We start from the raw sequence: 20,326 nt of genomic DNA, 5'->3' as shown, positions 1-20,326 counted from the left end.
ACATCGTTAACTAAAAAATAGCAATAGCTAAATCTTAACAGATTGGACAATTTATTTGAAGAGTAACTAACCTTATTAAAAAATGTTTTGCTATCATCATCCTACACTATACATCACATATGTTTTAATTTTCTTTGTTAAATTAATTGAATTTTTTTATTCATCATTCCTAAATCACATAATAAAAAAAGATAAAAAAAAATATGTAGTATATGATATAAGGATGATTACTATAATTATTCTATCAAAAATATCTACCCAATAAAAACATAATTAGGAAAAAAATGCACTAAGTAAATAATCTCTAATCCAATGTGTACTTGGTCTAGAAATTTTTTTTCGTAAATTATCTGGAATGTACTTGCAAAAAATATATTACTGAATATCTGTGTACTCCCAAGATTAGTTGGATGCTATTCTTGCACCCAGCGTCAATAAAAAAATAATAATCTCTAATCCAAAAGATAAGAACATTAAAGTTGTGTTTGGTTGTTAAATTAAATTCAACTCATTTTAAACCAATCATTAATAAGTTCTATTATTTTTTAACTTCTCATAAAAGAATAAATTTATCTCAATTTATTTCATATATTTTAATCTAAAAACTTAAACTCATCTTTGTAAAATTTACAGAATATTAATATTTGTAATTCAATTCAACTAGAATCAACCTCCAAACCGGGTGGGGAAACCCGGGACGGACCGGACGTGTTCTCGCGCCGGAACGGACGAAATTAGCATGGAGGGAGTGATATCACGGTTATCACTTATCCTTGCTTGCCCAGTTGCCGAAGCTCTCTGATGGCCCGCAGTTGCACTCTTCTCCTCTCTCACAAATTCCAAAACTCGTTCGTTCCCTCCCTCTGCATCTCTAAAGCTTCTCCTGCTTTTCCCATGAGAACTTCGACACCGTTTCCATCACGTTTTCTCACTCACACTTGCTTCAAATCCAAGTCCACTACTCTTTCAGTATCCGCCGCCGGTACTTCCTTCACTTGGGACGACGTCTTGCGAATTTCTCAACCGGAAAGCCTTCCAGACGATCCTTCGGATATCTCGGGATTCTTCCAGAAGGTCAAAATCTGCAATCGTGGATCAGTTAAGTCCTTTGGAGTCCCTCTTTTCCTCTGCTTGGTTCCCCAGAAATTCAAAACGTGAAAGGAATTAAGAAGCATTTTGGCTGTTTTTGGACCTACTTCTCGCAGTTTTTGACTCCTTCTCAAGCCAAACGGACCGTTTTTCATTTCCTTTTGTTAGATTTACTCATTTCTCTTTTGGAATCGCTCCCAGGAAATGCAATCCGAGTTCCTTCCATTTGTCATCGAGGACCAAATCGTTGGTTATCTTCATAATGGGTAAGGCTTAGAGCTTATAGAGAAATTCGTATATGGTTTTTTTTATTACTGACCTCACTGATATGTTTCGGTCAAATTCTCCGAGAACTGAATTTCTGTCATGTTGAATTGTATTGCGGAATTGATTTTGTTTGTATCTATTCGGGAACCAAAACAGTAGGTTTATTAGGTAATTTTTCAAGTTCTCGCAGTTTCGCTCAACATTTAAGGAGATTCAAGGATGTCTTCATTTTCCCTAGAGATGATTCTTATGGAGGACGCATTGGTGCCCATGTGACCTTACATCCAATGCTGGGGAAACCCGAGGATAGGACTGGTGCAGTTGGAGATGTGGTCAAATGCTTGGGGGAAGAACTGATTCCAGGTATACGGAACGAGGTACTCATTGTAATTAAGCGACGCACTGATTCGCTCATGTTATTTTTTTGTGCGTACCAAGTGGATGTGTGTTGGAATATCAAATATATTAAGATATAAATTAAATAATATAATATATCTCTTCCATCAGTTTAAAATTTTAACGTGTCAGTGATTTTACATGGTATTAGAGCAGAGATCTGAGTTTGAACCCTAGATTGCACTGACTCACACGTGAGGGAAAGCATTAAGGACAAATGATGATTTCACAGAATATTTGTGCGTGAGGATTACATGCTAGAATATGTCACCCTTCGCCCACTCCCTTATTTAGAAGTTTCCACCTATGTTTATGTTTCCAAGTATCCAATCGTTGTTTCCTTGACTGATATCAATTCTACTGATTTTATTCAGCTTTACCCTGTGACATCTTCCTTTGGTTCGCGTGTCTTTTTTTCACTGGAACGTGCTGCAGCTCCCTACTTTGGAATAAAGGTGGGTGGCATTGTGGAATGTCTCATCTTTTGGATACACAGTTCTCTGGAGACAAAGTTGACACCATTGTTTTGTAGTCCTAAATTTTAAGAAAACATGTCAAATATGATTAGACACTTGCAACTTGATTTGGTTCTAGATTCGTTTGCTTTAAAAACCAAGTGGTTTTCTTTAGCTTTTATAAAGGAAAAAAAGTCCTCTCCATTGATAGATTTTTTTTATAATCTATCAATGGAGGGGAAAATTCAGTAAAAAAAATCTATCAATGGAGGGGAAAATTCAGTGGTTAATACTTGTTATCTTTTGGATGCTCTGCTTTCGCTAAGCTTATATTCTTCAATGACAAAGGTTCCTGAGACTGACCTAAAAAGAGGTGATTCTGTCAACTCAGGACTTGAAATTATATAAAACAAAATGCTGAAGGTGAATTGTCCAACCTGTTGCTTAGGAATCATTTCCCAATATGACTGGCCTTTTCACTATTTTGTTATCTTTTGTTCTCTTTTTCATCATTTAATGTGTGGAACTCTTATAGACAATTAGTAAAATGATCACGCCTAAGAATTTCATCACAACAAGCTCTGCACTTTTTTTTACCAGTAGTCAAGGATTTTCTTACATTTGTTAGGCAACTATAAAGTGAGTTGAGTCCCATAGAGTGACGAGTCAATATTACATATTAAATCCATGGTTTCGGCTAATCAAGACTGAGGTCTGTAGACCAATTGGCATCTCCTCCCTATAAAGTGGGCTCAGTGGTGAGGTCATAGGTTCATCCCCATATAATTTTGTGCAAGTTGTATCACCTATAAACACGAAATGGGCTTCTGCTATGAAAGAAGTGGAGTGAACTTTCATCACATGCTACAGAGAAAAAAAAAATGGGCTTCATGACTTCTTGATTACCTTTTGACTGTATTATTAACTGTAGGACAGTGTAAATATAGTACATCGGTCTTACTGGCTTTAAACTTCTTCCTCTTTGCAATACCATTTGTGCTAAACTTATGGACCTGAATATTACCATCGTATTTCATGTTTACCCCCAGATATCTGCATTACTGATTGAAGACAGAATATCAGTATTTGAACATACCAAGCAATACATTTTGTTTTTCTATCTGATTGATGATCCTGACTGTATTGCAATCAGGTTATTGATGACTATAAGTTTTGCCTTCTTTTCTCTTATGCTTTCCTGTGTATAGGCTTATGGAGTTCACATGAATGGCTACGTTGAAAGGGATAGGCAAAAACTTTTATGGATAGGGAAGAGAAGTCAAGGGAAAGCTACTTTTCCAGGGATGCTTGATCATCTAGTTGCTGGAGGACTGGTTTGTAATGACTTAGTTATGATTTAAAACCTGAGGCGGGTGGGAATCTGAGGATTTCTTCCTCGCTGCAAATTTTTGGAGGTCAATTCAGTTTTTCTTGTTGAAGCAGTTAAATTGAGCAGGGTTATTTATGCCCAATCTTGATCAAAAATTACAAAAAGATAAAGCTCTTATGGTCAAGTCATTACTAAGGCCTATTAGCTGGTTTATGTTATGCCCATAATGATTACGTTCCAGCCACTCATTTCGTATTTCCACAATGGTAATTGCAGCCTCATGGGATTTCTTGTGCGGAGAATCTTGTGAAGGAATGTGAAGAGGAGGCAGGAATTCCCAGATCCATAGCTAATGAGTAAGTTTTCGCTATCATTGTTTCATGTTACCTAGTAGTGGCATCTGCCATTGGTTGAGAAAGGATTCTTACAACCTCTCTCTCCGCCTCTCACTGATTCATAAATGCATTTCATACAGAGCTATACCAGTAGGCGCTGTTTCCTATATGGACATTGATGGCTACAGATATAAGAGAGATGTTCTACTTTGTTATGATTTGAAGCTTCCTGAAAGTTTTAGACCCGAGAATCAAGGTAGGATGATTCAAGCACACCCTTCTTTAATGCTTGTATCTGTTCCTAACCACAGTCTTTTCTAGTTTTTCTTATTCATTTGATGGTTGCATCTCAGTAATCTTCATTTGTGAACTGTTTGTTGAGAGACAGATGGAGAGGTGGATAGCTTCAAGTTGATTCCTGCGAGACATGTAGCCAATGTCATTCGCAGAACACAGTTCTTCAAGCCAAATTGCTCTCTTGTCATCATTGATTTCTTGTTTCGACACGGGTATTTCTCTTTTGAATTCTGATATTTTCTTAACTTCCAGCAATCGGTTGAACAAGAACCCAAAACAACTTCTTGCCGAGGGCCTGTGCAACCCTAGGATTAGTTGGGACTTTGTTCTCGAACACCCGGTGTCAATAAAAAAAAAAAAAAGAACCCAAAACACATTTCTATCCTACCCACTGACTTTACTGCTGATGCTTCGAGATAACTGTGGCCATTATGCTTTTCAGCTTAGAACCAATCCTACCCAATTTCCACCGTTAACAAATTATTGAAATAAGTTTTTGAGCCTAATATTTCACTTTCAAGATCACTTCATTTTCCCTCATTTTTATCTGGTAATCTCTCTCTCTCTCTCTCTCAAATTGAAAAATAAAAAATAAAAAGAACTTACAAGCTTAATGTGTATTTCTAGAATCTTTTGCATACTAACATTGTTGTCAATGTTGATACACGATTTTTATTTATGCTCAAGTTTCTACCTAGAGATTCCCTTGCTTATTCCTGGAGAGCTAAAGACTTGTGCCCATACCAAATGACCGAGTCTTACTAAAGCCTGCTTATCTACCCTCAGTTGTTACTTCATGCATGAATCTCATTGTGGAGAGTGTAAAATATAGCATATATATGCTTTCTGAATTTGTAGAACTAGGCAAAGTACGAATAGGATTGCAATGCACCCCCAGTAGCTTCTTGTTACAAGAAAAAGGGAAAGAAAAGGCAGCCCCATCCTATCACCGCCATGACCATCAAAACAGTTATAATTTATGTTACACTTGGAACAATGATTATGGAATTAAGTTGATATGCCTCTCTGAATTCTTCCCCTGCTTTCATCAATTTTTGGGTGTGTAAAATAGCTTTCCAATTAATAGAAGTAGATAGTTTTTCAATGAATTCCATGCAACACATATATGGCATAACTATCAACTTAGGCTACTAATTTTTATCTACAAATATTGCAGATACATGAAACCTGAACATTTTGGATACCTGGATCTACTACAAAGTTTGAGGAGTGGGGATTGCTCCTAATGATACTCGTGCATCGTTTCAAACCCAACCCACCCCCACCCCAGGCGCCTCTCGGTCCGCTCACTTGTTTTGTGAAGGAAGAAAGGGTGTGTTCTAAGAATCGATGTTGTGAGTTAAAAGCCAATTTCTTTGAAGTGGAAAAATGTTGTGCTACCAATCATTTAGGGGATAAAAATAGTACTACAGTCGTCTATTGAAAAGTGTTTGGAAAAAATCCTACTAGTTTAGTGGGGGAAAAAATAAAAAGAAAACGGTTGTTCTCAACAACTCGTAGAAACCAACTGTTAATCAGAGTCACCATCATCAAGAAGAATACCATACACTGGTCACTGAGTGGGATGGCTTTTGCTCATGTAAAATGAACTATTTTTTCCACAGTCGGAAATATAATATACTTCAATAGCATCCACAGCCCATCTCTCAGTTGTTGATGAACAAGGAAAAAGCTGCCGCGAAAGTAATAATATATTATCCCATCTTAACTCCTCGGCTCGTGGGCTCAGTGGGTCAAGAGTAGAACTTCACTGTGATTGAGTTCATCCACACTTTCAGGATTCCCTTTATTTTTATTTTATATTTTTTTTTATAAGAAATAGACTTTATTCATTCATAAAAGAAAAGTTACAATTGTAACCTAATATATACAAAGAAAATCTTAGATTACAAGTCAACTACTCACGATTGAGATTCCACCAGTACACAAATTCCTTTGTGGTTGATATGGTCTTAATTTTTATAACTCTCTACATATAAACTATCTGAGAGACTACATTTTGGCTAAATTAGAGATTTCAAACCCCACCCTCTAGATAAGGAGAAGACTCTCACTCTATGGACAAAATGTCCAAGAGACTATTTCTTTTTTATATTTATCAAAAAAAAAAAAAAGGAAATAACAATAAACATAAAGATAAATGTGAAAATGACGGATTTTAAGTGTAGATCCAAAATTTTAGTTTGAAGGAAAGCAAAACACAAGAAACAAAGAGACTGTGGTGACTCGTGAGGGATACGCGCCACACTAGGAGTGTGGCAGCCAGTCGAGTATGAAGAAATCGAGGTCCTTGGTCCAAAAAATGCAGCTCATGGCGGCAATAGAAGCTTCCTAGTGCGGTGGCGCATGGATTTCACGCACTTCTTTGACCTGCGCATGTGACTCATGCGTCACTCCGTTTGACGAAAACATTCAGTCGTCCGAAGGATCGGTAGATTGGGACTCCTATGGTGGGGCGCGTGGTGATCGTTGGGTTTCAGAAAATAACAGATTGGCGTTTCGCCATATTTTGAATAAAAAAACAAACAAAAACAGGAAAATAAAGGGCTACACAATCTCTAGTCTAAACCCCCCTCCCTCTCGCAGGTTGGGTTTTTTGCTGAGGCCAGTCTCTAAAGAGAAAAGGGTGAAAAGAGCTACCAACATATGGACTTTGAGTTGCTGAGTCTTTTCAAGATTCCCCTTTGGATTGGTTATATATATAAAGTCAATATATGTTTTAGGTGTCATTTAGATAGTGAGTTGATATGAGATTAGATGAAATGATTTTAGATAAGTTGAATAAAATATTATTAGAATATTATTATTATTTTGATATTTGAAAAAGTAAATTGATTATTATATTTTGTATGAGAATTTAAAAAAATTATAATAATGAGTTGAGATCACTTTTTAATCCAAACGGATACAATCTCACTTGTGGTAGAAGTAATTGTGGTTACAAAGCAAGCAAGCGTCCAAGACATCCATATAAGTTTTTAACGATGGATTCCCCCCTCTGGGTTCTGCAGAGGCATAATAATCATGAAAAATTCCACGCAAAAAAAGTTATACGTAAAAGGCCCCCCCTTCCCCATCCCGAAAAAAAAAAAAAAGAACATTATGATATCATCATATATCAATATTTAAAAAAAAAAAAAAGGGGATAATTCTATTGGTAAATCTATGTTTTAACACATAAACGATGTGGAGGATATAGAGATATTTTGAGGATATAGAAATATGTCACACCTACTAATAAATAAAGTTAATTAACTAGGATCCTACTACAACAAGTGTGTTGACACGCCAGACTTAAAAATAGCATAACTATTTTCAAAACCCAAAGAGGTAAACCCTCTTGGATAATGATATGATTACCATTTTCTTATTACTTATTTACTATTCTTTTTATATTTGATTTTATTTTTTATTTTTTATTTTACTTAATGGTTAAGAAAGTGATTATTAATAAAATTATATATTTTTTTAATTTTTTCTTAATGATTAAGTATGTTAAAAAAATACTTAAAAGAAAATAAATAAATAAATAAATAATTTCAAATAAATTATGAAGAGTAAATGGATTGTAATAGGGTAGCAACCCTATCACTACCCAAACTCTCTTATCTCCATGGTTTCTCGGAAAAATTAATGAGAAATTTGAGAGTAACCAAATCAAAATCTCTACCCAAAACAAAGACACCACTGACCACTGGAAGCACGATCAATTCAAAGGCTAACTATATCGAGGATTTTATATATCTATTGGTTTGAGTCACGTGAAACAACGTGTTTCGCTACTGCCTACTGGATCATATCTTCTTGCTCCTTTCTTTGCCTGTTTTATTTGGTCGACATTGTTGGTATAACTATTATTCTTATTCGTTTATATTTTTACTTAGTGTGTGGATTTTGTCCTTTCAAAATTTGTGAGCTTTGGAGTTTGGACTTTACAGGCTGAAGGCCCGTTGATCACCGAATGATTACGGGCTTGACACATGCATGCATGTACCATTTGATGTCTTCAAAAGTATGATACAGTCTTAATGTATACAAGAATCTCGTGCAGTCTTTTTGAAAAAAATGAGATTTATTGTATGAGATTTACATACTCGAAAACTCTACAAATCATTTTCTTATCAAATGGTATGTTTTTTTTTTTTTTTTCAGATAGACAAATAGTATGTTAGATCATAGGTTGACACGGCAAAGACTAGCAATTTATTTCCACCAATTCGTTTACAAGCACCATACTAACAATTTCAGGACAACATTAATTATAAGCACAAAACATTAATAAAATAACAATTCCCATGATATTATCTTATTATATATTTTTTCTTAATTAATTAATCACGACTAAGATCAAAACCCAGGACACGCCCTAGCACCTCAAGGAGCTGGAGGTGAGCAGTTAGCTGTGGAAAATGCCCATCACCCTCTATCATCTCCACAGTCGATTTTCCCTTGATTTTCTTCTGCATGTAGAGTGCCACTGAATTTGGGACGACACAATCATTGGTGGTCTGGATGATTGTGCATGGTGTAATCACCTTTTCAAGAACCTCTCGTTCATCGCTTTGAAATACAATCTTGGCTAAGGGAAGTGCCACTTCGGGTCTCATTCTTTTCAAGCATTTTGCAAACTTATCAACCGAGAGGGGATCTTTTGCGTCGACTACAAGAGAAGCAAAGGCTGAGGTCCAGTTTTGATAATTGGATTCAATGTTTGAGATGATCTGATCAATGTCCGAGTTCCCAAATCCGCCTTCGTAATCGTCCATGTTTATGTACCTGTGATGTAGCATCAGAAATTCTGAGACTTGAATATTTGAGGTGGATGCTAATTAGCTAGGCATGCATTATACCACGCAAAGAGAAAATTAGCGGTTTGGCAAAAAAGAAAATTTTAAAATTTAAATAAGGAATAATATTATTTATGGTTTGTTAAAAGAATAATGCTACATGCAGTCGTGAAGTGCATAAGCGTTGTGCAGTCGCTTTGAAAAAGAATATGGTTCACTATTAAAAAATTAATTTTTTTTTATGTAGGTTTCATATATATTCATTTTTTTCAAAGTGATTATGCGGCGCTTGCACACTCACAACTGTAATTATCATTTATTTTATTAAAATAGAAAAAGTAGGTTTAATAGTCATAATTCGAAGAAATTTTAGAAAACGAGACCTGAATGCGCTAATACCAACCCTATAAAAAAAAAAAAAATTCATATGCAAACGATAATTACAAAAACACAAGTAGAAAGCTAAAAGCAGAGAAATGGGATGTTTGTCTCATTGTTAAGAGACTTTACAGTGAAAACTTCATCAAAGTCAATAATGCTTTGAGGCAGCTTCAATGATATTTTGATGTCAACAATCTCAATAGCATGCTCTATTTATAAGGCATGCATCCAAACTAAAGGGTCTCAAAATGCGAAAAAAGTCAAAATTAGAGGAAAGGAAAACTTGTCTTTATTTCAGTTCAAGAATGCGCATGCGCGCCCTCGAGCTATCGGATCTGATGTCAAGTCTTCATTTTGGTTGTGGACACAAACAGTAGCCCTAAAAGCTGCACTGGCCCACGTATAGAGACCAAACATAAACAGAACATGACAAAGGAAAGTTAGAAACCCGGCAGGCCGGCACCAACATGAAACCATATAGTACGTGTCCACATGTTTGATTGGCTCTACTTGGATAAAGCACATCAAATTTCTCCATTCGTATCAAAACCTATCACTTAAGTACTTCTTCTTCTAGCTTGAATCCATGTCCCTTAAGAGACAGGCCAGGAATAGTAAGCTCTCTAAATTATGTTTGGTACAAAAGAAAACCAACTTGATGCCAATCTGGAAATAGCATGCTTTTTACAGTTAAAATTTAAAATGGATGTGCCTGGAATCATGTTTCAAAAAGAACGAAAAAGATAGAAAGACAAAACAATATATAATTAAGAATCAAGGAACAGCCGACCATTTGTAAGCAACAGAAAGGTAATCTTTTTCCAAGTACCTTGGAGAAGATACAATGAGTACGAGCCTCTTAAAGAGCTCAGGTCTTTTGATGGAAGCGATGCATCCAATCATGCCAGACATGGAATGCCCGATGAAAACCAAGGATTGAAGGTTCATCTCATCCAGGAGAGAAATCAAGTCATCGGCAAAAGCATCGTACGAAGAGTACTTGACAGGATCGTAGAGGTTCGGATCTTCGACAGCACCAGAAAAGGTCCAGTCGAAGACAAGAACACGGCAATGTTGAGCCAAGGAGGGCAGGATTTTGTCCCAGACAGACTGGTCTCCTCCATACCCATGTGCTAGAACTATGACTTCACTGCCCGAGCCAATGATTTTTGAGTTCATGGCAGTTGAGATGATGCCATTTTCTAGCAGTACCATGTTTGGAAGAGGAAGAAGAAAAGCGAGCTATCTAGCTAGGCAGAAAATTAGTACATAGAGGAGAGTTGAAAGCAAGGCCCTCTTTAGTGTGGTTTGTGCTTGGTTTGGCCTCTAATATATAGGAACAAGGAGTCACGTCAAGTTTATAATTAGCAAATAAAGAAAGATGGCTTCTCGGATTGAATATAGAAAAGTAGTAAAAGGGAGCAGTTATTCAAGAGACTCTAATTCTAACATTTACGTTAAGTTTAGTTTGGGTAGTGAGAATTTTTCAGAATATCTTATTATTATTTATTATTATTTAATATTATATCATTACTATTCACATAATATCTAAAAATATTTTACTATCCATTTGAAAGTTCAAGTCCGATGACTTCATAGATATTGGATATTCTTGATCTTTTTGTTGGTAATATTACTTTTCAAGACATGATGATGTACTTGTTATGATGACACTTGTATTTGCATTATTCCTATGCATTGAACACATGAATGTGTGTAACAAAATTACTAAAATCTTGAAGATGAATTTTCATTAAACAATAACTAACCTCAAGAACTATCGCACTCATCACCACTATTTTATTCTTTGACGAGCATATATAGATTTGGCTTTAGAAACGAATGAAATAAGGGTCGTCCGATCCTCTCAATTAGAGTAATTTTGTAGTATATATTATCTCTCTAATATTCTTAGTTTAATTGTTAATCCAGCTTCCTAATGAGCCTGGTTTCTACTACTTGTACGTAGTCATTGCTAGCTGCAGTACTGCACTACATTTACGAGAAAATATAAAACTGAACTAATTACTCGCAGAGACAGGTAACCCATCTAATTAATTCCTACTTCAAGAATCATCAAGATTTTTTTTTTTTTTTTTAAGTTTTTGTCCGAGCATTTCAATCATAGATAAATAAAGTTTAATCTAAAGTATTTATTGTTGTATGCGTGGATTTTTTTAGTAGGTTAATAAATATTATACAAATTATTTCGTATATTTATTTTGTACTTGAGTCATTTTCTTAAAAAGACAAAAAAAAAAAAAAAGGTTATAAATGCAAGGAGTTTAAGTAGTTCTGTCTATTTATTATTAAAGAATAGGCTCGAATAATAAAAATTGTATGTACAGTCATTTTTATATATTATTAATGTGATTGATTGCGTTAATTTTTTTAATATAAAATAATTATTTTAGTCAATCACGTCAGTAAAATACGTAAAAATAATTGTATGTAACAGAATTCTGTAAAAAAAATACAAAATATCTGTGTAGCTAGTCATTATTTATTATACATTCTATTAATGTCATTGATTATATTATTTTTCTAATATAAAATAATTATTTTAATTAATTATATCAATGCAATGTATTAAATATGTAAAAATGATTATAAATAACCTATCTCATAAAAGAAGATAATAAAAGAAGAAAAATGTTTTCAGGATCCAAATTTATGTCTCGAATGTTATTTTTTTTATTTTTTATTTTTATTTAATGGTTAAGAAAGTATTTTTTAACAATATTATAAATTTTTTATTTTTTAAAAAAATATATATAAAAAAAAAATAGACTATCGAAACACAAATTCGAGATCTTTTCGGTAGGCGGAACTCATAAAAGAAGAATATTCAATGCCACATGTTATATGTGGGAAATATTTGTGGCCTTCAAGTCGTGGGACCACCCTCTGTGGACCACAAAACTCGTGGAATCTCGCCACGTACTCCACGACTAGGTGCCGGAGATTGAGATGGGAACATGCTCATTTAATGTAGCCGTTGCCAGCATTTATCACCACTGGACTGCTTTGAGAGGTCCTCTTCACTTTTCATATCTGGAGGCTTCTGAAAGAGCTTGTAAAAATGTTACAGAAATTAGGAAAAATTATTTGTATTGGTTTATGGGTTTTTTTTATTAAGAGAAAAAAAAAGTGTGATTTTAAAAAAATAAATTTATAAATTAATATATTATATCATATTGTTAAGTTATTTTTATTATAAAATTAATATAACGTAATAATTTATAATATATTTTTATGAAATCTCTTTATGATTATAATAATTCTCTATTTCTTTAACTGATTTATGTGATAAAAAAAATGTTTCCAAACTCCCTCTAATATAATTTTTATATATCAAGATGGTTCTTCCCTTCAAGTCCTACTATTCTTTCTTCTCGGAAATTATATATATAAATACATATTTTTTTTCTTGTTTTGATATACCTTGAACTTGAATTTGGATCCTATTTATAACTTCTTCTTTTTTTGTCAAAAATAGCTCTGATAAGTACATCTTTCTAGTAGAATTAAAGATTTATATCAATAAATGCAAAGGCTACTGATATTTTATAAGGAACAAGAGAACTTTTTCTTTTTTCGAATTAAGCTATCTCCATATATTACTAATTTAGACAAGGAAAAAATATATTTACAAAGTCTCGCATCGATTAGTATAAAATTTTTACTCTTTTAAATAATGATATTGAAGATATTTATGTAAAATAATGTTGATTTTTTAAGTTATTTTATAAAAATATCTCTCATTTAAAATATAAATAAGTAATAGATTGTGAAAATAGTTGAATGCGTATTATTTTACTTTTTAATATAATAATAAATATCACAATAAATAATTTATTTACACGTCAATATTTTAAAACTGAAATAAAAATTGGTATCAAATTTAGGTGTAAGAATAGTACGGAAAGATATAGCCATTAAGAATCGGTTTAGATTAAAAGATCCTCTCAATTTATTTCGTTACTATTTAAAAATTTTAACTCATAAATTTTATTACTATTAAAAAATTATCGTAATCCTATCTCCTCCTATGATCCCCCAATCCAAATCGTCCTAAGAAAGAGATCAGCAGAGCCATAGGAAGAGGTCGACTTTATGATCAGCGGGAGATGAATTCAGATACAAAAGCACCATTTTGTCGTCTTGTTTTGTTAATAATGTTTGACAATGAGACCTGGAAAAGTCCAAGTCCTACCTTTTCTGCATTAAAAGCTGGCATGCCCCACCACGTTCCGTCTCACAACCAACCTGAAATACTTGCATGTTTACCGTGAAAATCTCTCTCTCTCTCAAGAAAACATGTATGACAAAGATAGGCACTTCTAGCAGTATGTTTGGTAATAAGCATATTTGCAATAACTATAATATGGTTGCAAATATGTTATATGTAATATTTTATTATGAAAAATGTTTTAATCATAAAAGTAATTATATAAAAATAAATTCATAAATTGATATAATACGTCAGATTGTAAAATTATTTTTATTATAATATAAATCTAACGTATCACATAAAGTTACGTCAATTAATAAACTTATTTTAATGAGTTCTCTTTATAGTTGTAGTAGTACTGCTATTATATTATTGACACTAGATAATTGATATGTTTACAAGCATCCCACGCAAAATTAAAGAAGTGAGAGCATTGTATCTGTTTAATGGTGATGATGATGCATCGATATCAATTACAACATTTAGACGTTGGATAGTTGAGAAAGTACATCCTTAAAGAACTACATTGTCGGACATCAACTTAATTTGTGTTGCAAATGACAAAAAAGGGCAGCTTGAGACCTTTTCTATCAAGAGGTGGATGTGTAGCAATCCAAATATAGAGCGCCTTGCCAATGTAGTTGTAGCAAATCATTTAAATGGTGTCTTGGCGAAATTAGAAGGGTTGTGTCGTGTTCTCAACAGAAGATGAAAAACAGATGATGAGGCTTTTGAATAAGACACGATGTTCCTAGGCCTCATAACATTTAGGACCCGCCCAAGGACACTGCAAAGCAAGCTTTGTGGCGATTGGTTGAGAAATGGGTGAAAGCCAAATATTGACCGGTGATTCACTCTCCTTGGCAATAAAGATTTGGAAGGAAGTAGGCATCAAAACAACCCATGTAATTACTAGACCTGAACTAGAGCTACTAGACTAGGATTCCTTCCATGAGATTGTCAAAGGAGCTGCAGTTCTAGCTAGACACACCCCAACCTAGAAATTCAGAATAGTAAAGTCATTGCAGACAGTTGGTAACCATGTCGTTGGTTTTTGGGTGATGGCGTAAATGACTCCCTTGCACTAGATACGACCAATGTGGGTATATCAGTTGACTCTGGTGTAAATGACGAAGTTCCCATGGGTGGCGGAAGAGAGCAGTGCGATCTGAGAGAGAGATGTGGGTGGCAAAGGGAGAAGTAGAATATGGATATGGGAGAATGGGAAAATGGGGTGTAGAAATGGAGAGATGAACGGGAAAACAAAGAACATTCCATCTTCTATCTTCTTCTTCTTTTTTTTTTTTTTAAAAAAAAAAATTAGTTGTAAGCAGATTTGCGCACTAATAAGCACACCAATATTAAGGCGGAAAGGTAGATTTTAATGAAACGGTGTGAATTTAAAAATAAAAATTTGACAAAATGGTCCACATCAATATTGGTATATATATTGGTCTGCGAATATGCTTATATGTAGAAGAGCTTTTTTTTTTAATATAAAATATCCTGCCACGTCAGTGGAGTGCATAAGTAAAATAACCACATAATTACATATTTCCGTTATTTGGTTAGAATTTTACTATTAAGTAAAATAAAAAGAAAATTATTCTTCATTTTCAAATTTGAATATTTAAGAAATAATGATCGGATTCTACTACATGCAGGTGTAGATGATGCGACAGAATTCTATATTAGTTGTCATCAATGTTACGAGGTGCCAATCGAATTTAGTAATCTCTATTATGGCTTTTGTTTTCAACTTGTGTTATTTTATTAGACCATTGGTAAAATAAAACTTGGAGCTGTTATTAATTGATTTTGGGTCTGGTTTAACAGGCAAAAACACCTCTATATATATGTATGTATGTATGTTATTAATTATACAAAAGGACATTGTTACAAAGTTACTGAGCTTTTGTACCGACGGTGTTAAATTTTTTTTTTACAGTAATTTTTTTTGGTGTATTTTAAAAAAATAAAACAAAAATAAACAAATACTAATACAATAAAAAATAATAATAATAAAAGATATTTTGATAGCTTTAGGAAATGTTTGCATTCAGAGATAAGTTGAGATGGATTGAGATGGTTTGTGAATAGTAGAATAAAAATTTAATTATTTATTATATTTAATGTGTAAATTTAAAAAAATTATTTTATAATTTAAAAATGTTAAATTATTTATTATATTTTATGTAGAAATTTAAAAAAATTATAATAATAAAATAAAATAAATTAAGATAAATTTTGAATTCAAAAACATCTAATCTTTTAGGATATTAGAAATCATCGTGGCTATATCATTTTGCTTTTAAAAAAACAGCTGTAAAATGAAATATTTTACTGCAATTATAAAGCAAGAATTTGGACCTTTCTTGTGACAGGGAAACGGGGTGGGGACATGCCAGCTGAAAAGGTAAGGATTGGACTTATGTTAGGTCTGAACGACAAGCATTATCAACACAAGCAGACAAGGGGAACCTTTTGCGTCTGAATACGTCTCCTGCTCATAAATCCACGGCCTCTTGTCGTTCGTGTTAGCGCTTTCTTTCTTTTTGGCCCCCACGTTGAGGGGCGATCATTATCAGTATTGCTACGGGCAGGAGAGTTGGCGCAGGAAGTTGTGCACGCCTACCACATCTACAATGAAACACACCGTATCATTTTACGCTTGCGCAACTTCCTGCACCAACTCACCTACATTTATCATTTTCCATATATATATATATAAATATGTATATAGACCCAACAAAAACCCAACAAAATATCGTCATTCAACGTACGATTTTGCGCATTTTGTCACCACAAAATGCCGAAAAATCTCTTCTCCGTTCGACCATCTTTATTCCATAAGAATTGTACACCATTCATGAAATGTTAAAGCTGGGGAAGCAGAGCCACTGTTCAATGTTCATAAACCCGACAAGTTTTACTCCAACTTGGAAAGTACAAAGGTTTTTTTTTTCTTAAAAAAAAAAAAAAATTCATTCCCCTTCAAAGAGTATTCAATTATCACTCAATTACAGATATTTTTATTTCATTCAAATCTCCTTGATTATGATAAAAGCAATATTTTTAAACTTTGTGTTCAAACATATACCTAACGCTCTTCAGATGTTATAAATGCATGATCTTTTTGGTTTGAATGGAGACTCCAACGCAAGGTGAATGCCATGTGTAAGGTGTTTTTTTCCCCTATCGGCCTATACATTTAAGTTATATGTATTGTGTGCTCTACACACCTGTTTGAGAATAGAATAAATATTAACTCCTAACAAAAATGTCATTTGAACTTAATAATAAAATTTCGATCATTCTGTGATCTGCACACTCTTTTTAAGAAGATTTTAAATTTGTTATAAAATAATTTCGACATAAAAAAATCAAAACCTTAAAAGGGAATAAAATTATAAATACAATATTACTTCCAATACTAGTAGAATGGATGTGCCAAAATTTGAAATAGTTTTGCTAGTGCATTAGACACTAAAATTTGGAAAGAGAAGTGCTACTGTCATGAAAAGATCATACAAAAGTACAGTAAAAATTTGACATGATTTTATATGATACGTTAAATTTACTTTATAATGAAATTAATTTTACAATTTAACATAATACATTAAATTAAGTCAATTTATAAATTTATTTTTATATAATATACTTGTTATTAAGGCCTTGTTTGATTGTTAAACTCATTTGAGTTGAACTCAATTTAGTCTAATTTTAAGTTATGTCTAATATCTAAATACTCAACTCTCAAATTATTAAACTCGTATTAACTTAAAACCTATTTATAAGTGAGACTCACAATATTTTTCAATTCAACACTTCTTTACACGTGTGACTTACAATCTTTTTCAATTTTTTATAAATATATATAAATTCATCTTAACATCTAAATCCATTTAGATACGTTTAGATCATAAACCTATTTCAACTCATCATTATAACTTTTTCAAATTTCATTACAAAATATAATAAATAATTTAATTTTTTCAAATTTTAAAATATTAAAATATTAAAAAATAATATTATAATAATATTTTATAATCTTAATTCAATTCAAATCAATTTAACATTCAAGCTTAACCTTAAATTCATTTTAAGTAAATCCTATCAAACGCAGCCTAAAGTAGTTTGGAATTAGAAAAACATCACATAGATATTGTTAATGAGAGGTTTGGATTCAAAACTCACATTAACTCATCTCATCTCATTATTACAACTTTTTTAAATTCTCACATAAAATATAATAAATAATTTAATTTTTTCAAATTTCAAAACAATTTTTTTAAATTTCTACACAAAATATAATAAATAATTCAACTTTTATTTTACTATTTATAAAATATTTCAATTCATCTTAATTTATCTTTAAATTTAAATCTTTTTGAAGAAGAAGAAGAAGAAGAAGAAGAAAAAAAAAAAAAAAAGAAAAAAAAAAGGAGAAATGTCATGTGACAGCGCATGCATGACAAAGCTAAAAGGAAAAATGAACCTTCACAGAAAAGCATGACATAGATATTGTTAAAAGGGTAGTGCTACCGCTCGGGCTGTAGTATTATTTAATATATATTTTATTTAAATAATTTTTATATAGATTTTTTAATATTTTAAAATATTTTAAAAAAATAAAATAAAATAAAAATATTATTAAGAAAATGTTTTTTTAATTCAAAAGTAAAAAATATATATTAAAAAATATTTTCTTAATCATGAAGTAAAATAAAAAATTATAAAAAAATATTTTTTTATAATTTTTTATTTTACTTCATGATTAAGAAAATATTTTTTAATAATATTATGATTTTTTTTAAAAATATTTAAAATAGTCATATTACAGCCCCCGTTGGGGGCTCTCGTTGAGCTTAACATGTACTTTTTTATGTGTAATTTTTTAATTTATTTTTTATATAGATTTTTTTTACACTTATAAATATTTTTAAAAAATAAAATAAATTTAAAATATCATTAAAAAACACTTCCTTAATCAGAAAGTAAAAAAAAATATATTAAAAAACACTTCCTTAATTAGAAAGTAAAAAAAAATCATTAAAAAACACTTCCTTAATCAGAAAGTAAAAAAAAAAAATACTTCCTTAATCAGAAAGTAAAATACAAATCATTAAATATTAATTTTTATTCTACTTCATAATTAAGAAAATATTTTTAAATAATATTATAACTTTTATTTTATTTTTTAAAATATTTAAAATTATTAAAAATATCTATATAAAAATAAATTTAAAAAATATATATAAAAAAATGCTACATGCCCCAGCGGGAGCGCTGGGGGCTCCCGCTGGGGCATGTAGCATTTTCCTTGTTAAAATAGGAAAAATGACAAGTGACAGCGCATGCATGACATCACTGAAGCCAAAAGGTGAAATGAACCTTCACAGAAATGCAATTAACATGGGATCTCATTCAAACAAAGACCAGCCAATGCCTGTGCCCATTAACCGATTATCAGGGACTTAATTGGCAAGTGGGGACGCACCAAAAAAGTTAGTTTGAAAGTCAGTTTTAAAAGGCTATAAAAAGGTGAAAGAAAATGAATGCTGAGGATTGCGGTTGAGTAAGGAAGGGGACCTCTTTGACACAAGCTGAACATGACAGTCACAGTTCCTTCTCGATTAAAAAAGCTGCTTCAGATATTTCCCAGCAAATGATATTAATGGGACTGTTTTTATTCTGTTTATAATGTTTATGATATTATTTAAATTTATTTGTATATTTATTTTTATAAATTTTATTTTAAATTAAATATTTCTCAAATCTTTTCTTTTGGGACTTCATTTGTAAACCCTACAGAGCAAGAGTTGCACTAATATTACTCTTATTTTTCACTATTATGATGATTATTATCTAACAAAATTTAATGTGATGGGGGCAGCATTACTCAATGCTACGTTTCAACAGTCTGACCAAGAGGCACTGATAGTGAAATATACAGATGGGTGCTGCTATTATTCAACGAATTCAGATTATTTGGGGTTGGGTTCTTGCACCACTTGTTTTGGGGTGGGAGCCACCCCCAAATTTCTATAGTTCTTGCATCTATTAACAAAAAACCCACCAAAAAAATATTTTAATTTAAGTTATATTACAAATATTAGGGTTCTTAAGATGGATCCCTAAGATTATTATATAATATTAGCCTTTGTTAATATGAAGAAGATGCTAATTAAGTATTATAGATTTTATTCATACATATCTATAACAAAAAAGAAAGGTTTTGTATTTGAAATAGAAGTGGCATTTTAAGATATGATTTAATAATGCATGTGTAAATTTTACATATGGTTACGACTAGGGCAGGTTTGGAGGGTGGAATGAGACACAAAATTCTCATCTCATCTCATCTCATCTCATCATTACACATTTTTCAAATTCTCATACAAAATATAATAAACATTTCAACTTTTTCAAATCTCAATTCAACTTTTTCAAATCTCAATACAATAATAATACTAAAACATAATATTTTAAACACTAAAACAAAACACAAAATTTTCATTTAACCCCCAAACCTATCCTAAAAGTTATGATAAAATAAAATTTAAAACTTGTCTATTTTATTCACATAAACACGTGCACAAAAACGCTTATGCTAGGTGCCTACACCATGCAAATGAATCCCCATTGCAGCATACTGCTTATCATTAAGTATTTTTTTTTTTTTATCTTGTATTTAAAAATCCTAGTTTCCTTTTATCAAATTATATAAAATG

General features: G+C 32.0%; 2 protein-coding genes across 3 annotated transcripts; one reads left to right on the top strand and one right to left on the bottom strand.

Moving 5' to 3' along the window:
* The first annotated feature begins 692 nt into the window (after nt 1–692).
* LOC108992699 (nudix hydrolase 20, chloroplastic-like) lies at nt 693–5,825 on the top strand. 2 transcript variants are annotated; one of them, XM_018967329.2, is made up of 9 exons: nt 693–1,098; nt 1,291–1,355; nt 1,547–1,733; nt 2,127–2,207; nt 3,416–3,541; nt 3,814–3,893; nt 4,013–4,128; nt 4,261–4,381; nt 5,347–5,825. In XM_018967329.2, the coding sequence occupies exons 1-9, from the start codon at nt 802–804 to the stop codon at nt 5,414–5,416; spliced, it is 1,143 nt and encodes a 380-aa protein (XP_018822874.1). In that variant the 5' UTR covers nt 693–801; the 3' UTR covers nt 5,417–5,825. The 2 variants fall into 2 exon arrangements, with proteins under 2 accessions (XP_018822874.1, XP_018822873.1); XM_018967328.2 differs by having other exon boundaries at nt 1,538–1,733.
* A 2,545-nt stretch (nt 5,826–8,370) lies between these two features.
* LOC108992697 (strigolactone esterase D14) lies at nt 8,371–10,665 on the bottom strand. The gene is made up of 2 exons (XM_018967326.2): nt 10,188–10,665; nt 8,371–8,966 (listed from the first exon to the last, which is right to left on the bottom strand). Exons 1-2 carry the CDS (start codon nt 10,571–10,573, stop codon nt 8,522–8,524), a joined length of 831 nt encoding a protein of 276 aa, XP_018822871.1. The 5' UTR covers nt 10,574–10,665; the 3' UTR covers nt 8,371–8,521.
* Between the last annotated feature and the right edge of the window lie 9,661 nt (nt 10,666–20,326).

This window comes from Juglans regia, chromosome 1 (assembly GCF_001411555.2).
Source record: "Juglans regia cultivar Chandler chromosome 1, Walnut 2.0, whole genome shotgun sequence".
NCBI lineage: Eukaryota > Viridiplantae > Streptophyta > Magnoliopsida > Fagales > Juglandaceae > Juglans > Juglans regia.
The sequence above is the reverse complement of the archived record's forward strand: the minus strand, read 5'-3'. Positions and strand labels throughout refer to the sequence as shown.

Coding starts and splice junctions, on each gene's coding strand:
- LOC108992699 (XM_018967328.2), top strand. CDS start 802: ATGGCCCGCAGTTGCACTCTTCTCCTCTCTCACAAATTCCAAAACTCG. Junction 1,099..1,290: donor AAATCTGCAATCGTGGATCA/GTTAAGTCCTTT, acceptor AATCGCTCCCAG/GAAATGCAATCCGAGTTCCT. Junction 1,356..1,537: donor GTTGGTTATCTTCATAATGG/GTAAGGCTTAGA, acceptor TAATTTTTCAAG/TTCTCGCAGTTTCGCTCAAC.
- LOC108992697 (XM_018967326.2), bottom strand. CDS start 10,573: ATGGTACTGCTAGAAAATGGCATCATCTCAACTGCCATGAACTCAAAA. Junction 8,967..10,187: donor CTCATTGTATCTTCTCCAAG/GTACTTGGAAAA, acceptor GCTACATCACAG/GTACATAAACATGGACGATT.